General features: G+C 44.4%; 3 protein-coding genes across 3 annotated transcripts; 2 read left to right on the top strand and 1 right to left on the bottom strand.

Moving 5' to 3' along the window:
• The first annotated feature begins 559 nt into the window (after positions 1-559).
• lcp1 (lymphocyte cytosolic protein 1 (L-plastin)) lies at positions 560-10032 on the top strand. The gene is made up of 16 exons (XM_084478749.1): positions 560-670; positions 3149-3238; positions 3879-4027; positions 4611-4734; positions 4968-5100; positions 5265-5346; positions 5499-5664; positions 5864-6006; positions 6266-6361; positions 6799-6994; positions 7286-7364; positions 7637-7751; positions 8008-8141; positions 8489-8609; positions 8797-8921; positions 9400-10032. Exons 2-16 carry the CDS (start codon positions 3172-3174, stop codon positions 9530-9532), a joined length of 1863 nt encoding a protein of 620 aa, XP_084334875.1. The 5' UTR covers positions 560-670; positions 3149-3171; the 3' UTR covers positions 9533-10032.
• A 121-nt stretch (positions 10033-10153) lies between these two features.
• cnot11 (CCR4-NOT transcription complex, subunit 11) lies at positions 10154-14049 on the bottom strand. The gene is made up of 7 exons (XM_084478750.1): positions 13337-14049; positions 12704-12868; positions 12359-12511; positions 11910-12112; positions 11415-11617; positions 11219-11315; positions 10154-10884 (listed from the first exon to the last, which is right to left on the bottom strand). Exons 1-7 carry the CDS (start codon positions 13653-13655, stop codon positions 10687-10689), a joined length of 1338 nt encoding a protein of 445 aa, XP_084334876.1. The 5' UTR covers positions 13656-14049; the 3' UTR covers positions 10154-10686.
• Positions 14050-14303: 254 nt separating this feature from the next.
• rpl31 (ribosomal protein L31) lies at positions 14304-17171 on the top strand. The gene is made up of 5 exons (XM_084478497.1): positions 14304-14334; positions 14985-15091; positions 15535-15660; positions 16904-17016; positions 17103-17171. The coding sequence occupies exons 2-5, from the start codon at positions 14985-14987 to the stop codon at positions 17132-17134; spliced, it is 378 nt and encodes a 125-aa protein (XP_084334623.1). The 5' UTR covers positions 14304-14334; the 3' UTR covers positions 17135-17171.
• Positions 17172-18698: the final 1527 nt, after the last annotated feature.

Here is an 18698-nt window from a genome sequence, read left to right as displayed (position 1 = left end):
ATGTGTGTGTGTGTGTGTGTGTGTGTGTGTGTGAGTGTGTGTGTGTGTGTGTGTGTGTGTGTGTGTGTGTGTGTGTGTGTGTGTGTGTGTGTGTGTGTGTGTGTGTGCGTGCGTGCGTGCGTGCGTGCGTGCGTGCATGCATGTGTGTGCGTCTCTGTGCACGCGTGTTTGTGTGTGAAAACTCTGAATATTGCTTCAGATACACCCTAGAATTCAGTGAGGATACTGTACAGACTTTATGGACCAGGTATACAGACAAATAGAGCTTTTGTAACCTGTGGCTTCCCATTCCCGCATTCATACACACATTCATACGGATTGCAGTGTTAACCATGCAAGGCTGCCCGCTCATCTGGAGCAGTTAGGGTTTAGGTGCCTTGCTCACGGACCCTGCAACAATAGGAGGAGCCTGAGATCAAACCGTCAGACATGATGCTCTACATCCTGAGCTGGTGTCAACTTCAATGAGGTATTGCGAGTGTCCACACTTCTCTGTCACCTTGTTGGCTGCGTGTGTTATGGCCATATAAAGACAAGCATCGGTACTTCTTCTTTATCTGAAGTCACTTCCTTCCTGTTAGGTCTCTATAGATACCCTGTAGCACTCAGGGAGTGGGGAGACAGACCCGAGCCATCGTCAGACACATACACACCTTCCCAGCACGCTCAGGTAACACACCCACACCCACACTCACACATACACACACACACACACACACACACACACACACACACACACACACACACACAGACAGAGGTGAACAGCACTCCTGGCAGTTTATTCAGGGGTTTTCTTGTAGAGTATATGATGTATAGTCTTATGATGACAATATCACTATAGTCATCTGCATTTATCTACATTACTGTATATTCATCCTACAGCTGCAAGGATTAAAAGCTTTTTCATAAAAGCTGTCAACTAGGTTGGTTTTGATCATTATTTTGTTTGAATGGCTTATGTTTTAAGCTGGTTTCATGTTTTATCACATCTATGCATGAAAGATATCACGTAATGTGATGAACAGCTTTTGTATTTTTTCATAATTGAAGTCTCAACACTGTATTGCCATTCAACAAGATCCTTTTTTTGTCTTATGTTGTTTAAAAATATTATACAAATAATATGAAAAAGGGACTGCTTTCCACGGGTAATTTTCTAACCCTAACCCTTTAAGGACACAAATTCCACCCATCTAGCATGTTTTCACTATGATGCTCTTAAGACTCTAAGAGTTTTATTCTGTGCAGTATAATATTTGACTACACCGTTCTATACAATGACTTCCTCATGACAAGGCAAGGGTCACCTCTGTAGGAAAAACACATTGTAGTGATTAAAACAGTGGAGACTGCTGTAGAAACAGCATTACCATGCTGTAACGAGTGTCATCTATTAGCAGCTAACATGCTATGTGGATGTGATAAAGGAGTCCCTGTTTGGAGAGCAGCAAAGCTTGAAACTGAGGAGGAAGTCTGTGGTTGCAACCTTCTTCTGCAAAACGGAAGAAAGAAACACTGCAAAGATTAACTGAAACTGGCCCTGCAGAGCTCTTCCTGTTGTTTCAGACCCCAGGCTCATGTTCAATTCTTCCTTTGCTGAACTATCGATTTCATGCTATATTTGAATGATCTCAGAGTTGAGATGAAACACAGCCAAATTCACATCTGATTTTATTAAAATAGATAACAAAGAGGTTAAGCTTTGTCAATGAAGTCAGGGATTGAGGTTACAGCTCTAACAGACAGGGTTGATGTCAGCCTCTAGAGCTGTAGGCGTGATCTGAGGTTGACAACAGAGGACCTCGCAATGGAAGACTGACTCATCTGTGTCTTCACACCTTAAGATATAAGGAGGTGGAAGAACTCTACTTCTCTCTCTACATCTTCACTCTGTGCTCTCCGCATTATCAGCCCAAATGTGAAGAGACGGAGGGACAAAGAGCTCTCTCACTTTTGTTGAATGATATCATCCATCATGTGCTGCAGTATGGCATGTGACCACACAGTAGATTGTGTCATTTGCTTGTGCTCTTCTGCTTTTTGCGTGAAAATTCTCTATTTCACCATCTCACTCCTTACCTTCTCACGCCTCACCCTCCTCAACACCTCACCCTTCATCATGTCTAAGCGTGTTCCCAGGAGTTCTCTTCTCAGGATGGAACGCCAGGAATAGGGCGCTTCGAAACTTCCAAGAATGTTTTCGAGTAATCAATATTAATTTAATTGACATGGCTTTAGCAGCGAAAGGCGAGAGAGAGGGAGGGACTTCTGATACAGCGATATTCGTTTGATATTCCTTTGTCATATCATAGTGAAAAACTCCCTATTTATTCTCCTTTGTGTTGTTCTCATTATCCTTGCTCCGGGGATTTCATGGGAACACAGGAAGTAAGACAACAGAAACTGTTGTGGTAGACGTGTGGTAGATAATGCTATATCATTACCCTCTCCATCCTCTCTGTCTACACCATCTCACACCTCACCCTCTCACACTTCTCTCCCCCCTTACATATATTTAATCATGATAGCCCATATCAGCACCATATGATCATGTGGTTAACTTAAGATGAAGCTAAAACATTGGCAAAATTTAGGAAGTTTAAATTATGCATGCTAGTTTTAGCTGTTGGCCTTGCGCCATAAAAAGTTCCTCCTTGTTGTAACACTCAAGACTTTATCACAGAACAATATCACACCCTAACAGACTATAACATACTGTGTATCACAGTACCTTAGATACATACTTCACATACTTCTTCACATCGATACTTCATCACCTTAGCATCTGACTGTATATCCTGGTAACTTAACAACAGACTGTTTAACAGTACCTTAGTTAGAACTGAATGTATCACATTTTCTTAACAACAAACATTATATCTCAGTACCTAAGAACAGAATGTATCACAATACCTTAGAAACATATTGTATATCATGGTACCTTAGCAACAGACTGTATCACAGTACCTTAGAAATACTGTAACAATTGGAGAGATTGTAATGGATGGATTGTTCCAATAATGGATGGTAAGATGAAACAATGGACAAATGAGTCATTCAGCAGTCGCAAACTCTGCCCTATTTCAGGGAATGTGTTGATTCAGAGTTGGAAACATTTTAAACTGTCGATGTGGCGCTATGGTTTCAGATCTGCTTCACTAGGCTCCAAACATGTCGACGCCGACCCCAATTTCAGCAGAGGAGCAGGAGGAACTGAGAGAGGCCTTTGCCAAGATTGGTGAGATGAATCACACGCTTCCCCCTTCTGCTTTTTTTTTTACCGACATGTTTCTGAAGATAGATGGGTCTTTGGCACCTTATTTACCACTCTATAATTTCATGGCTGATGCCAACAGCTCGGGTGACTTCATGCATGTAATGACATGGTGCTATGTCCGGCTTCTTACACTATCTATTTTTTTTTCTTTTTTCAAATGTTTACAAATAACACAATTTCCATACAAAGACCAACAAGATCAATGCTGAGGGAAACCCTTTCTCAATCTACTGCTATCACGTTTACTGTTTTAGTCATTTAGCTAAGACTTCTACCCAGAAGTGCTGCTGTGAATTCAGATGCATTTCATTAAAGGGGAACTGCCAAGCGTGGGTATTTTCTAAAGTAAGAGAGTACTGCTTCCTAAGCTTGTTGTAAAAAAACATTTATATTTCTGCTGAAACGCCCGCAAAAGTTGAACTACTTACACAAATCAACTTCCGCTATAGGCGCTCCCTCTCTTACATTAGATAGTCCAGCTTGATACTTCACTTTGAAGGAGCAGGTAGTTAAGGGGCATCTTGTCCAAGGATGCCCAAAGGTTAGACTGTGGACATTTGAGTTCATGCATAGAACCTTTAACCTTTGCCTGTTTCTGCAGACATAGACAACAATGGGTTCATCAGCAAGAATGAGCTCCATGAGCTCTTCAAGGCGGCTAACCTGCCGTTGCCGGGATACCGCATCCGAGAGATGGTCCAGGAGCTGATGAAGACCAGCGAACAGCTCACCTTTGACCAGTTCGCAGAGGTCAGTCCGACCTTGGCTACACTACACTGCAGAATCACCCCAAAACCACCCAAAACACCCTAAATTACCCAGATTCTTTTTCTTAGAATCCCTCCAAAACCAAAGACCAATCGCCACAATATTACCATTTGAAATAGGTCAAAGCATCGCAATAGACTGAGGAGTTGTTTTTAATTTGCAACTACAATCAAATTCGATTTTCATGCTCAGTATTTCGCTGTTAATAGTTATTCACTGGCCATCAATTGTTTTTTTTCAGTTTTGTGATCGTTCAGTTCAACAATATATAGCCACAGGGTTTTAAGTTGGCTTCTGAATCCGTTTTTAATCATCTGACTATTGGAGCAATCGCCTTCCAAACCTGGAGTTGCTGGTTTGAGCCCCCACTGCACAACGATGTGGTGTCAGACGTTACTTCAGCTTAGATCACTATGAATCATGGTGGGTAGTGGGTATACAACAGCAGCACTATCAAACATCTGTCCTGCTTGAGGGACCAGATCAGAGGTCCTGTAGGTTCTACAACAGGAGTTGCTGACCGCTGGTGCGATTCTTCTTCCTCAACTCTCTCTCTCTTTCTTAGATTGTTCATGGGCTCAAGAGCAGTGAGGTAGCCACGACATTCAGGAAGGCCATCAACAAGAAGGAGGGAATCTGCGCCATTGCGGGAACCTCTGAACAATCTGGAACACAGCACTCTTACTCAGGTCAGAGGTCACACACACACACACACACACACACACACACACACACACACACACACACGCACACACACACACACACACACACGCACACACACACTCACACACACGCACACACACACACACACACACACACACACACACACACACACACACACCTTTACACACACCTTTATTTCTCATCTGGTAAATAATGTACATCTTTACTGTATATGTTTATATATAAATGTCTCCCACAGAGGAGGAAAAGGTGGCCTTCTCGAACTGGGTGAACAAGGCATTGGAGAAAGATCCGGACTGCAAACACCTGTTGCCCATGGACCCCTCCAGCAACCAGCTGTTCACAGCTATGGGGGACGGCATCCTGCTCTGGTACCACTACCTTATACAATAATATCAGTTAGAGGTTTCCCCAAACCTTTTGGGATTCAGATTAGGATCAAGAGTAGGCCAAATAGAATATGTTATTTCTTACTCAGACTGTCTAAAATGTGGTTGGACAAAATAACAACCTCTTTTTGTCTCTGGTTTGTTAGTAAGATGATCAACCTTTCGGTCCCGGACACCATTGATGAGAGAACAATCAACAAGAAGAAACTCACTCCATTCACCATCCAGGTAAGATAGACTCCTCCCCCTCCACCATCCAGGTAGATAGGCTCCTCCCACTCCCTTCACCATCAAATTGAAGGATGGGGAGGTTGTGTGTGTGTGCGTGTGTCATGTATATGTGTGTCTGTATCATGTGTGTTATGCATATGTATCAACAGGAGAATCTCAACTTGGCTCTTAACTCGGCCTCGGCCATCGGCTGTCATGTGGTCAACATTGGAGCTGAGGACCTGAAGGAGGGCAGGCAGCACCTGGTGCTTGGTCTGCTATGGCAGGTCATCAAGATCGGCCTGTTTGCCGACATTGAGATCACACGGAATGAAGGTGTGTGTGTGTGTGTGTGTGTGTGTGTGTGTGTATGTGTGTGTGTGTGTCTGTGTGTGTGTGTACTGTACCTGCACGTGTAGTATATGTGTGCAAGCATGTCTTCTGGATTGTGGTAATTAATTTTTTTCTTGTTCTATATGATGTGTGTTTGTGCATATGTGTGTGTGTGTGTGTGTGCGGTACTATGTGTGTGTAGCTCTGATGGCCCTGCTACAGGATGGAGAGAGTCTGGAGGATCTGATGAAGCTTTCCCCAGAGGAGCTGCTCCTCCGCTGGGCTAACTACCACCTGGAACAGGCCGGCTGCCCAAAGATCCACAACTTCAGCTCTGATATCAAGGTACTGTATGCAAACCTGCTAATATACACGCATGGACATATACACATTCACACACTTGATTAATGATGTATTAATGAATGGCTCATGAGTTATTCTTAATGGGTTGTGTTTATGTGTCCTTGTGGATGTGTGTGTGGGTGTGTGTATTTGTGTTTGTGTGTGTGTGTGTGTGTGTGTGTGTGTGTGTGTGTGTGTGTGTGTGTGTGTGTGTGTGTGTGTGTGTGTGTGTGTGTGTGTGCGTGTGCTTGTCCATGTGTAGAACTCCAAGGCCTACTACAGCCTCCTGGACCAGGTGGCACCCAAAGGAGATGAAGAGGGCGTGCCAGCCATCCCCATCGATATGACAGGCCTCAGAGTAGGAGCACACACCTCAGCATGCACTCACCTCCCACATTCTTAATCATTAAGCAGATCATTTGATCCAAAGTGACTTACAGTGTGTACAGGGACAGGTCATCAATAACTTTAGGGCATTTTCCGCTAGGAAGCCTAAAGGTTGGGCCGGAAACAACAATGAGGATGCAGGGAGGCGAGGTTAGGATAAAGGGCGTGGAAGAGATACCTCATTGATTGATTAATTGGATACTTGTATTTGATACTTGTTGTTATTTAGTTCATTAATGTTAATATTTTGGTCAAAACATTCAATGAGCAGCAGCATTAACTCTTAAAGTTCTCTCAAACTCTCTAAGTTTGCAGAGCACCATGGGGGATGTAGTTTACCACATCATCTGTGGCACCATCATGTCCTTTGCTGAACCTGACCCTGGCGTTGACCTATGACCCCTGCAGGAAAAGGAAGACCTTAAGAGGGCGGAGTGCATGCTGGAGCAGGCCGACAGGCTGGGCTGTCGCCAGTTTGTCACTGCGACCGATGTGGTCCGGGGCAACCCCAAGCTGAACTTGGCCTACGTGGCCAACCTGTTCAACAAGTACCCCGCGCTGAAGAAACCAGAGAACCAGGACATCGACTGGAGCTCTATCGAAGGTCCGGAACATCATCATCATCATCACCTCATCTCAGATGTGCTCTAAATGCTGTGAATGTATCTCCTGTTTCTACTTTTGTTAAGATGTTAATGTGAGCGATATCGTTGAGACGCATCCATTCTCTCCACACCAAATCTAAACGGCTTGGTGTTGTGGTCTGGTGCCCCTCTACTAGACACCCCTCTGCTTATCGTTTGGTTAAATCCAGAGATGGTTGGGGTTATATTCCTATGCTGTTGTGTGAGAGGATTCTGAGACCCCTCTGTGTTTGTTTGTGTTTGTTCTGCAGGAGAAACAAGAGAGGAGCGGACCTTCAGGAACTGGATGAACTCCTTAGGGGTGAACCCTCGCGTCAACCATCTCTATGTGTAAGAAACCCTTGTCATCACTGCTGGGACGGCCCTGCAGAGGTCACCAGTGACGTCTACTGTAACTGTAAAAAAACAACAACAACATGCATTTCTGATTCCTATGGCTACTTGTCCAGTCGTAAAATAGTTAGTAACCTACTTTTTAGATGCTCCAATTTTTTATTGCTTTGATTATTCTCAGTCTCACTTCTAAGTATCTCAGACTAAACTTGTCTGCTGAATGTTTAAATGTAAATGTCACCACCTGCTTGTGTGTTGTATTCTTTCAGGGACATCGACGATGCCATGGTCATCTTCCAGCTCTATGAGAAGATCAAGGTCCCGGTGGATTGGGAGAAGGTCAACCAGCCACCCTACTCCAGGCTGGGGAGCAACATGAAGAAGGTAGCTACATGCTAATGCTAGGCTACATGCTAACTCTCATTTTGATCTGGTCAACTACATGACGAAGGGAGCTACACATGCTAATACTAGGCTACATGCTAACCTTTACACTGAGCAGGACCATGAAGAAGGTTGGCCTCTGCTAATGCTAGGCTGCATGCTAACCCTCTGAGCTAGACAGCAACATGAAGAAAGTTAGCTAAATGTTATTGCTTGGTTATATGCTACGCCCAAACTCCCATCTTGTGTCCTCCAGCTGGAGAACTGTAACTACGCGGTGGAGTTGGGCAAGAAGGAGGCCAAGTTCTCCCTGGTGGGCATCGCTGGGCAGGACCTCAACTCTGGGAATCGAAAACTCACCCTGGCCCTCCTCTGGCAGCTCATGAGAAGGTAGCGCCTGCTGCAGACGCCTCATTAATACTTGAATATGATATAATACTAGAAGATGATGACGGCTCTATTTGAAATTGTTCTGTTTTATATTAGTTCAGAGAACACATACAGAACTTGTATTCACAGCAGCTCACATTCACCCGTTAACTAACACACACATTCATCTATTCACAGTGACATCCCCATATTCACCTGTTAACTAATGCAAAGATTCACCCATTCACAAACAAAATCCATCTAATTCAATGTCAGGGTGGGATTGTACCGTCCAGCTATTGACACTTAGAGCAGGAGGGATGGAGGTGTGAGGATCTGGTCCTAATGCTGACTCTCTTCCTCCTCAGGTACACCCTGAACATCCTGGAGGATCTGGGAGACGGGCAGAAGGTGACCGACGACACCATCGTCTCCTGGGTCAACCAGACACTCTCAGAGGCTAGCAAGCCCACCATCTCAAGTTTCAAGGTAGACCCCATACCCAGGCAAACAGACTGCTTCATACTAACGCTAAAACCCGGACACACCCACTGCTAAATGCTACCACTAGCTTCCAGACACCCACTGCTACCTGCTTAGGTGAACACCGAGACACACCCACTGCTATATGCTAACACCTACGTCAACTAACAGGTGTGTGTGTGTGTGTGTGTAGGATGGCTCTATCAGCAGCAGTATGCCGGTGTTGAACCTGATTGATGCCATTCAGCCTGGGTCGATCCGATACGATCTCCTGAAGACGGAAGATCTGACTGAAGAGGAGAAACTGAACAATGCCAAGTAGGTTCTTGACCTTAACTCTCCTTCTCCTTCAGCGCCTTCTTCTCTGTCACCTGGCTCTTCTCCCTCTCCTTCCCGTCCTTTATTTCCTTCCACTTTACCACCTCCTCCTCCCCTTACTTCTCTTCCTCCTCGCTCTCAGCCTCCTGTGTATTTATGTTAGTGATTGGAGGACATTGTTTTTAACTGTGGCTACTCTCAGTGTTAGGTTCCTTCGTATTTTATATCTTAGAACAGGTAAAGAAATAGGTTTAAGAGAACAATCTAGCCTGATATATTCTGTGGTCTAAGGGGCAAAAAAGTGCTCGGGCAAGAGCAAGACTCATTAATTTCCACAGTGCACTATGCCTTTAAACCCCTAGGTAGCAGCAAACACTATTTGATCCCTAGTTTGTAGTTACTTTGTAATGATGTCTTTACAACCCAAAGGTAGTAACGCTACAGCTGCAATTTCTTGTTGCTACTCTGCTGTTGCTAGGTACGCCATCTCCATGGCAAGGAAGATCGGCGCGCGGGTGTATGCGTTACCTGAGGACCTAGTGGAGGTCAAGCCCAAGATGGTGATGACTGTGTTCGCCTGTCTGATGGCCCGCGGCATGAAAAGGCTGTGAGGTCATCATGTGACCAGCCTTGACCTGGACTGTTATAATACACATATCATATATAATATTATATATATTCAAACATATACTACATATTATATATATCATTTCATTACGATATATAATGATATGAGAGATGGCCTAGGCTCAAAATGTGAAATATGGAAACATATCTGCTGGGATCAACATTAGCATCAACAATATTATTTTCTAACCCATACCAAAAGCATTCCATTCAAAGTTTGAGGTTTTTATCAATGTAGCTGATTCAGTGATGAACAAAATTGTCTAGTTGTCAATTCATTATGCACTTATGAAGTAAGTTCAGTATGGATTATGCTAAAGAATGCTGCCTCTGGACAGGTAGTGAGAACTAGAGAATCTGATACACCTCAAACATTTTCAGGGATTTGTGAAAACATAATTAAGTGTTTGATTATTGCCTCAATGTGTTTCCAATCAGTATTGTGCCATAATATGTTTTGGGAATAAACAGTTTGTATTCAATAGTTACATTGTGATGGTTTTTCTGTGTGAATGATTTACAAGAAAAGTAAACTAGCTTCCTGGGAAAATTGGTTAATTACAGAAGAAAGGTTTGATTCGGTCTCCGAACACAAAAACTTAACTGTAGAAATATGCACCATGTCACCTGCTCAAGATGTGCATGTTTGTATGAATAAGTATGCTGCCCCCCACAGGTGTAGTATAGAACTACACCCAGGAGGGCTGGGAATGCAATACGTAACTCTCATGCTACACATCCATCTATTATATCACTTTGATGTATTACATTACTATACATGTAAATATTGTACTACTTTAATATATAACTGTATACACATATATAATGTGTCTAATGAATCCAGTAAGAATCAGAATCAGCATCTCCACTGTTTAATGAAACACAGTTCAGTCTCCTTATAACACCAAACTAAAGTTAGCTCCCGCGTTAAGAAAATAAAAGGTCCACACAGCGTTCCATGGGTCTCCCGGAGAGGAGTAGAAAAACAGGAGCGTCAGGGAGCAGAGTGTCAGTATGTACATCAGAGTCTGTACGGGGGGGGGCCGTGCTCTAGCGGACCGCTATTTGGCAGCTGGGCTGTGTGAGGGGCGGGGTTGGTGGGTTGTAGCAGGGGGTGCAGGTGGGAGACACAGTGGCCTTATTTGGCGGGCTTGACGTCTGCGGGGGTGTCTCCGGTGTCCAGGGTCTTGAGGAGGCGGAAGAGGCCGGCTGCCTCGCGGATGCGGCTGAACTCGATGCAGAAGGCCTGGACCTCGATGAAAAGGTCCTGGACGTTGATGATCTTGTTCCTGATCAGGGACTGGAGGAACACACACACCAAGCGCACCAGGCGGTTCTGGAGGGCAGAGGACGTCACACACATATCTTAGAGCACAAGCACACACATTATACAGCACACACTTTGTTTATTTCATGGCCATTAAAGCATGGAATTGGTTCAGTATTTCACCTTCTTCTTATAGCCAAGTTGACTTCCAGTATAGCTACAGCAAATAGCCAACAAACTCCAAACTGCACCCACCTAGAATCATGCTAGACAATCTGTGGATAGGCCCTTGGGTCCAATATAGTGAACCTATCCTTTAATGAAGTCTACCGTTCATCTCATGAGACAAATAAAGTCTAAACTTCAACAGCGTAGAGGGCACACATGAGTGTGTTCTTCCGACCTGCATGTACTTGTCTTTGATCTGCTCACAGGTGGAGATGCAGTTGGATATGTAGAGGTGGATGAACTCTGGAGGTAGATCTACAGCCGTTGTCAACCTGAAAACACACAAATATGAACTATTCTGGTAAAACAGAAGACCTGTGTGTATAGGTCTGCACACAGTGTGTGGCGGGCAGATGGTGTGTATAGCCTACCTGTTGACCACCTCCATGGAGTGCAGGGACATGTCCATGTTGACAAGGACCGAGAAGTACTCTGTGATCTGGCTGCTCTGCATCAGCTTCAGCAGCATCTCTATGGCAACCAGTGGGTTGTTCTCCACCAGATCGGGCAGCTTGGCTGGAGACAGGCCAATGTGGTAGACAAGCTTAGGGTCCCTCTCCAGGTCTCCCAGGAGCTGCAGATAGAACGGTAGAGAGAGACAAAGTGTTAGTGGAAGGTACCTAACAAGGTACCTTCACATTGGATACATTAGAGAAGCAGGCTGAAGCAACAATGATGACACATTACTTGATGAGAAGACAGCTAAACCAAAAAGGTATGTTTTAAGATGTTGAAAAGGAATATAGATGATTGAGTGCAATGCCCTTAGTTGATCTGCCGGACGCTTCCAGAGGCGAGGAGCATAGATGCCAAACGCTGCCTCCCTGTGGCGTGTGTGCAGGCGATGGGGGGAGTGGAGGCCTGACCTGGGACTGCTGGGGGGCCGACAGGGGGCTCTTGAAGGCCTTGGCCATGAGCCGCTTGACCTCCACGCCAGTGCTGTTCTTCACACACATGGAGCGGTCCCACTGGAGCCCGTGCTGTGGCTCGCTGGGGTTCAGCCACGCAAACTCATCCTCACACACATGGAGCGGGGGGGAGGGACGGATGAACTCTGGGCGGAAATGACCTGCGGGAAAGAGATGGGGGCGGAGAGAGAGATGGGGGTGGGATAGGGACAAATGGGGGAGAGATAAAGGTTAGAGGATATAGTGTGGGAGGAAAGCAGAAGATGGAGAAAGGGAGGGAGAAGGGGGAAGGAAGGATGGGAGAGAGAGAATTCAATCATAGTTGAAGTTTCATTGAGGACTAGCTACAGTGTGCTGAAATATTTCCACTGTTTTAAAACCTAAGAAGGAAGGATGGTAAAACTTACTTTCTAGGGCGGGGCGGGGCCCGGTGACCAGCGACTCTGTGATCTGGTTGGCCACTGAGCTGTCGAAGCCAGAGTTAGATGAATCAGGGTCGGGGTCATTGAGGATACTGGGGAAGCTGGCCTTGCTCTGGGTGGGCAGCTCCGACTGACGCTCTGCAGACCATACAACACATTAAGAGGTTAAAACACAGCAAACCCATGAAGATCCCCTCTCAGCATGTGTACACACAGCTCTGATCACGGTCTACTGTGTAGATTGCATTGTTCAGGTACATTCAATTAAATATGATTTAAATGCCATGACATATCCAAAGGCTGACTCCTCTCATTTCATGCATTAGCTACCTGCTAGGGCTAGCTGTAGGCCACTGATGTCGATTGACTGGGGCATGTTGGCCACGTCCATGCAGGACACGTGTCTGGGGGTCTTCTTGAAGAGCTCGCGGGGAGGAGCCAGCATCAGTTGGGACAGGAAAAACTTCTCTGGGTGGGTGATGGGAGGCAGGAAGCCTGCAGTGAACAGAACCCACTGTTAGATTCACATTAAGTTATCTTAACATATCGTTTGCTTCCCTTACTTCCATACCATACATTCCAACATACTTAGGTTTAAATATGGTTAGATGACTAATCTTCAGATAAACTTTTTTATTTTAAGAAGAGGCACCTTTCAGTTTATGTTGACTGCCAGTCTTAAAATCCGACCCAAAGTGGGGGCGAATCGTTGTGAGGTTGATGCAAAAGACACTTTGCAAAATGGTTATGATTTTATTATCCGCTCTATTAAATTGTTACTCGTTTGCGTTAATTCAAAGCAAATATTCAATAACTTATTCTACACATTCTCTAATAGCATATGACAAATATCCCAAAACAATGAAACACACACACCTCTCATCCAAACAGAGACAGACTGACACACAGACACAGACACACCTCATCAAAACAGAGACACACACACTTCCCGTGAACCCCTACCTGAAAGAACTCTCTCCTGCTCGTCACCCACAGGTGACGGGTTGAGCAGGTGGGCGAACACGGCGGCGAATGGGTTTGCGGCCAGCGGCTCGGTGCGGTACATCTCCCACAGCAGGTACAGGGCCGTGAGCCGCTGCGGTGAGCTGGGGAGTAGGTCGGGCTGCTGGAGCAGCATCACCAGCACCGAGCCCACTCGGAAGTGCTCTGCCTTGCCGAAGTAGTGGTGGAAGGCCGCGGAGAGGCTCTCGAAGGTGTTGGTGCAAGCCTCCTCTGAGATAATGCTCAGCAGGTTGGAGAGGTCCTTAGGTGCCAGTGTCATCTTCTCCACAACTTTGTGACTTTTCGAGTTTATGAAATGATCTATAGTGCTGCCCCACTGTAACGTACAGGTTTAAAACGCGTGTGGCCACATAACTTAGTATCATGCACTAATTCATGTTTAAGGTGCGTTTAAGCGGACTGTAAAGTAAACACGACATGATACGTTAGCCTGCGTTAGCCTAGCCTAGCCTAGCTAACTGCAGGTTGCATGCCAAACCATTGTAAAACATTTAAATCATATCACGCACTAACCACTAAGATCTGACCGCGTCGATGCCAACTTGTCATCAAAGCATTACGAGAAATACGTCGGAATAGATACGTGTTAGGGATGTATTTTTGATGATGGAAGGATCCCTCGGTTTGAACTTCATTCACAACATTTAGCTAGCATTTACACACCAGCTGCATTCTGGTATATGGAGTCATGTCGGGTTACGAACATATGCATTGTGGGATTTGGAGTCGTTTGCTCCGAATCGTCCGTGAATCGCATTCATATCTTATTCATACAGGGTCGTTATATTTATTTTAAATTAAAATATAATTATAAATGTTTACAGTTATGCTGTGAGCGTCACAATAATATTAAGTTGACCCGGATATTAACATTAAAATGTCTGAGTTTGCCTTCCCATGAGCCCTTGCAGCTTCCTTTCCGACTGTTCCTGGACAGAGTGAGTATAATGTTGGAATGTCCCATTCAGTCTATCAACGTTCATCCTCCCCCTGGTTCATTATAGCGCAACTATAATGGAATCCCTTTGCATCTAGGAACACAAACTTTCACTGTCTATGCAGTATTAGCGGGCAAAGCACATCGATTCGCTTATAAAAGTTCATATAAAAGAAAGCTATTGCTAGGGCTACATTTGCAGGTCCTTCGCCCATACTCCCAACAGATTAAATGTCACCGTTAACGGTACAACATGATAACGCCAAACCGGATAATTGCTGGCATGTCATATTATGTACACCACCCCCTCCATTATGTTTGTGTTTAGCTGTCGTGGAAAGATAGCTATATTGTCACCTCAAATGCACTTCTGCACCTCTAGTACCCAACCAGCAGGTAGCGCGAATTTTCCATTGTCAACATTGAGCCCGCCGTCTATTTAAAAACGTGTGGAAGTCGTGTTGATAGCAATGCTACTGTTGAAAGTATTAGAGCTTTCTTCACAATAAAGCCACCGGTGACACCAGTGGACCTCCTACCCTCAGGAATTGTTTTTAATGTTTTTTTTTTTACCTTTTTACTTTTGTTGTTTTGCTGTTACTAAATTACAATTTCCTTTGTGATAAATAAAGTGTTAAATCCCTTTTTCAGATGGCGCCCAACAAGAAGGGAGGAGAGAAGAAGAAGGGGCGGTCGGCCATCAATGAGGTGGTCACCAGGGAATACACCATCAACATCCACAAGCGGATACATGGCATGTGAGTTCTGGGCCACCCGCTCTGTCTGCCCGTGGTGTAGGGAAACTACTAGTGTGTTGAGCAGGACAGGTGATGGTTTAGTGTGTGTACCTGTTGTCATCAACGGGTGTTGAAGGGAAACATGAGCCTACATCGTTATTGTATCAAATCTTCTGCCAACGTTGTGGTATGGGGGTTATATGGTACATAATTAAGAAATTATATCATTCAGTTCGGTGAATTCGAAGTGCTGGATCAATTTGACCATTCACGTCATTCAAGTCATGTTTTGCGTAATATCAGCTATCAGTGATCTATATTGGTTGGGTTGACAGTACTATGTATATTGTGCAGTAGTATTGCATTTGTACTATTGTTGGCTGACTGTTGCTCGGTGGGTTTCCAGTGGGTTTAAGGAGACAACGGTAGTGTTGTATTCTGGGTCTGACTGTCTGTTTTTCCAGCTCGTTTAAGAAGAGGGCCCCCCGTGCCATCAAGGAGATCCGTAAGTTTGCCGTTAAGGAGATGGGAACACCTGATGTCCGCATCGACACACGCCTCAACAAGGCTGTCTGGACCAAGGGAGTGAGGTGAGGGTAGTCCCTGGTATATACATGTTGTATACTGTCCATTCTAAGTCATTCCTTTTAATATTATGGTGGGTTTATTCACATTTAAACTCAGCTGGGCAAGTCCAGGGACAAAAATGTCCTTTGAAAACGTACTCGTACTCAGACGGTATGCTGTCCGGCTCAAACACAATTGCATTGCAGTATTTACAGTTAAATGAAGTTAGGACGCATCAAATCTAATCGAAGAGCAATCGAAGAGCTGCTCTTCTTCGATTGTTTATGCAGCTTTGTATCTCAACAAACGTCATTTTAGAAGAGCTGGTTAATAGTCATGAATTTGAAGCATGCAGCGCGTTGATTTTTTTTTTGCCCTATCATTACCCTAGATGGAATTAAATGACTGCAATCTGTTAGTAGTTAGTAAGTTTAACTCTCACTACAGGGAAATTATGGAGGTCCAAATACCAATTCTGTTGATCTCTATGGAACTGTTCATTGTGCTTCTAGTAATGAGCAACAGAAACACTTGGAAACATGGTGCCGTGGTCTGATGTCATTAAACTGGTTGACTGTACTGTTCATTTTCACACAATGATCAAATTAGTCTGAAGTGATAAGGCCACCCACCGACTTGTCGTGAATTTCAGCCCCCGTAGAGAAGGATGTTAATGGGCATGACACGTGAGCTCAGCCCCCTCCCCAGCTGCCAGCACTCTCTGTGATCTGCACATCTGCTGTAGTGGAGTCTCTGCATGGTGGTGTTAGTGATGCTGTACTTAACAGCATAACCTTTTATATGGTGAGTCAGGATGACTTTACAATACCTCAGTCCTAAAGTTGGTACGTCATTTCTAATCAGTGAGAGCCTCATTTAAAATAGGTGTTTTGGGAATAATGTGTTTTCCTGCTAAAATGCTGTTTACGGCATGTATAGCGCTATAGGAAGACTAATCGTATGAACTTTAGATCCAATGATTAAGAAGTGGGTAGGGGTTAGGCCATCCCAAGTAGGCCTACGGGTAAACCTAGAACCTTTGGGCTGGTCATACACCCCCACCCTACACTTTCAAGTTGTTTTATCATAAATTGTCTTTATGATAAAAAATTAAAGACCTTCCAGATGAGAAAAGGAAGGAATGTTTTATTGATTTATGGTAAAAGCACAAGTTGTGCTCAATTGGGTATTGGAAAATTGGATTTACGTGGGTATCGAAATAAGTGATATCTGACATTTTGACCTTTTATCTCTGTAACCATACAGGAATGTGCCATACCGGCTCCGCGTGCGCCTGTCCAGGAAGCGTAACGAAGACGAGGACTCTGCCAACAAGTTGTACACCCTCGTCACATACGTCCCCGTCACCACCTGCAAAGGTCAGCAACGGGGTTTGACGCTTTCTTGGGCGCTCTTATTCGACTGGCGTTTAACACCTCTCTCTTTCTCTTTCTCTCCTCTCCAGGTCTGCAGACAGTCAACGTTGATGAGAACTAGGTTTCCTTCTGGGGAAATAAAATGTGTAAATTGTGAATCCTGTGTGCTTCTCTTGTCTGTTTTCCTGATTTATTTATTATACCATTCAGTATGTGGGTATGAGGAAATATGTAGTTTGGTAGGAAATATGGATACTTGAGTATTGCAATTATTGCTGATCAATAGTGGTAAGACCAGAAATATGCCCCATTCGCTTTGAAGCTTCTAGCAGGCATGCAAACTAGTCACCTTTCGGCGAAATTCGCTGTTTTTTTAACAAAATTTGCCACTTGTGTGATTCGTGGAGATCCATTGAGAAAACATTGGTGGTGGGGGGGGGGGGGGGGGTCTACAGTCTGACGAAAACGAGACGATAACTAAATAAAAATCAATTTAGGATGACAAAAACTACGACAAAATCTTTTGACACTTTCGTTAACGAATTAAAAACGAGACGAAAACGTAAGTGGGACGATTTGGGAAGCGAACCAATCAGAACTAAGCTCTTTATGTGGGGTACTGATCGTCCCGCCCGGCAGGTCAACTAGCAGGCGATTGCTGCGTCGCAACAAGTGTCCCTTTGTAAACAGTTTGGCGCAACAATCACAGGTTAAAACACAACCAACTTGAAGTCATTGGCAGACGAGTCATCCCAAATTTCATGTAAAGATAAGCATCCTTAAACTGTTTATTTCTTTCAAGCTAATGTTATGTTCGTTTTCGCTAAAATTGGAATACAATACAAGCTGAAAGAAACCACCGCTGTCCTGTAACGGTACCGGAGCTCTGTGCTGTCGACACCACAGCGGGGCACAGAAACACAGGATTCACTGTGGTTTCTGTGACATGGGAAACACTAAAAATTAATACTTATGTTTTATAAAGAAAGCTATCTTAGTGGGAAAGCCACGCAACAGATAGCCACGGTTACATACAGTAATGTTCTTATGACGGGAGAAAGGAGCAGAAATATAGTATAGAGACAATTTGGAGCTGTGTGTGCGCGTATGTTTGAGTGAGAGACGGGAGTGAATGAGACAGAAAAATCGGACCCCCTCCATTCTACCTCACAGGTACAGAAGGCCTCCGACAAGGATGGGCCACTGAGTGCAAATAAAGCTAGTGCATCCCAGAACAACAACAGACCAAGGAGGACGCCAAAAAATAAAATAAAATAAAATAAACTCTGGGGAGTTAAAAAAAGAGAAATTCAAAAAAAAAAAAAGATGCTCGCAGGTCAAATTTAATTAATTTTCTGCAAAGACTTTTAATGCAAAAAGTCTTTGCATTAAAAGGCTTGATTTAAAAAAAAAAAAAACTAAGGCAATCTTCAAGTGATATTTTTATCTAAAGCAGGGTTTCTCAACGGGGGCGGCAGCGCCCCCTGGGGGGCGTTCGTAGAACCTAGGGGGGCGCTGGGAACGAACACGGGGGACCTTTCATGGTTTTCAAATATTTTCGGTGCAAAAATAGGATAACTGAAATAAAAAGCCTATCTTCATATGGGTTTCTAACCCCTCTATCGTCTCATCTACTTTTTACTCTATGCTCAGTGCCGTCATGATCGCCATAGTAACGCCGATAA

This window comes from Micromesistius poutassou, assembly GCF_964030765.1.
Source record: "Micromesistius poutassou genome assembly, chromosome: 14".
Classification (NCBI taxonomy): domain Eukaryota; kingdom Metazoa; phylum Chordata; class Actinopteri; order Gadiformes; family Gadidae; genus Micromesistius; species Micromesistius poutassou.
Note: the sequence above shows the minus strand (reverse complement) of the source record. Positions and strands in the feature narration are given on the sequence as shown.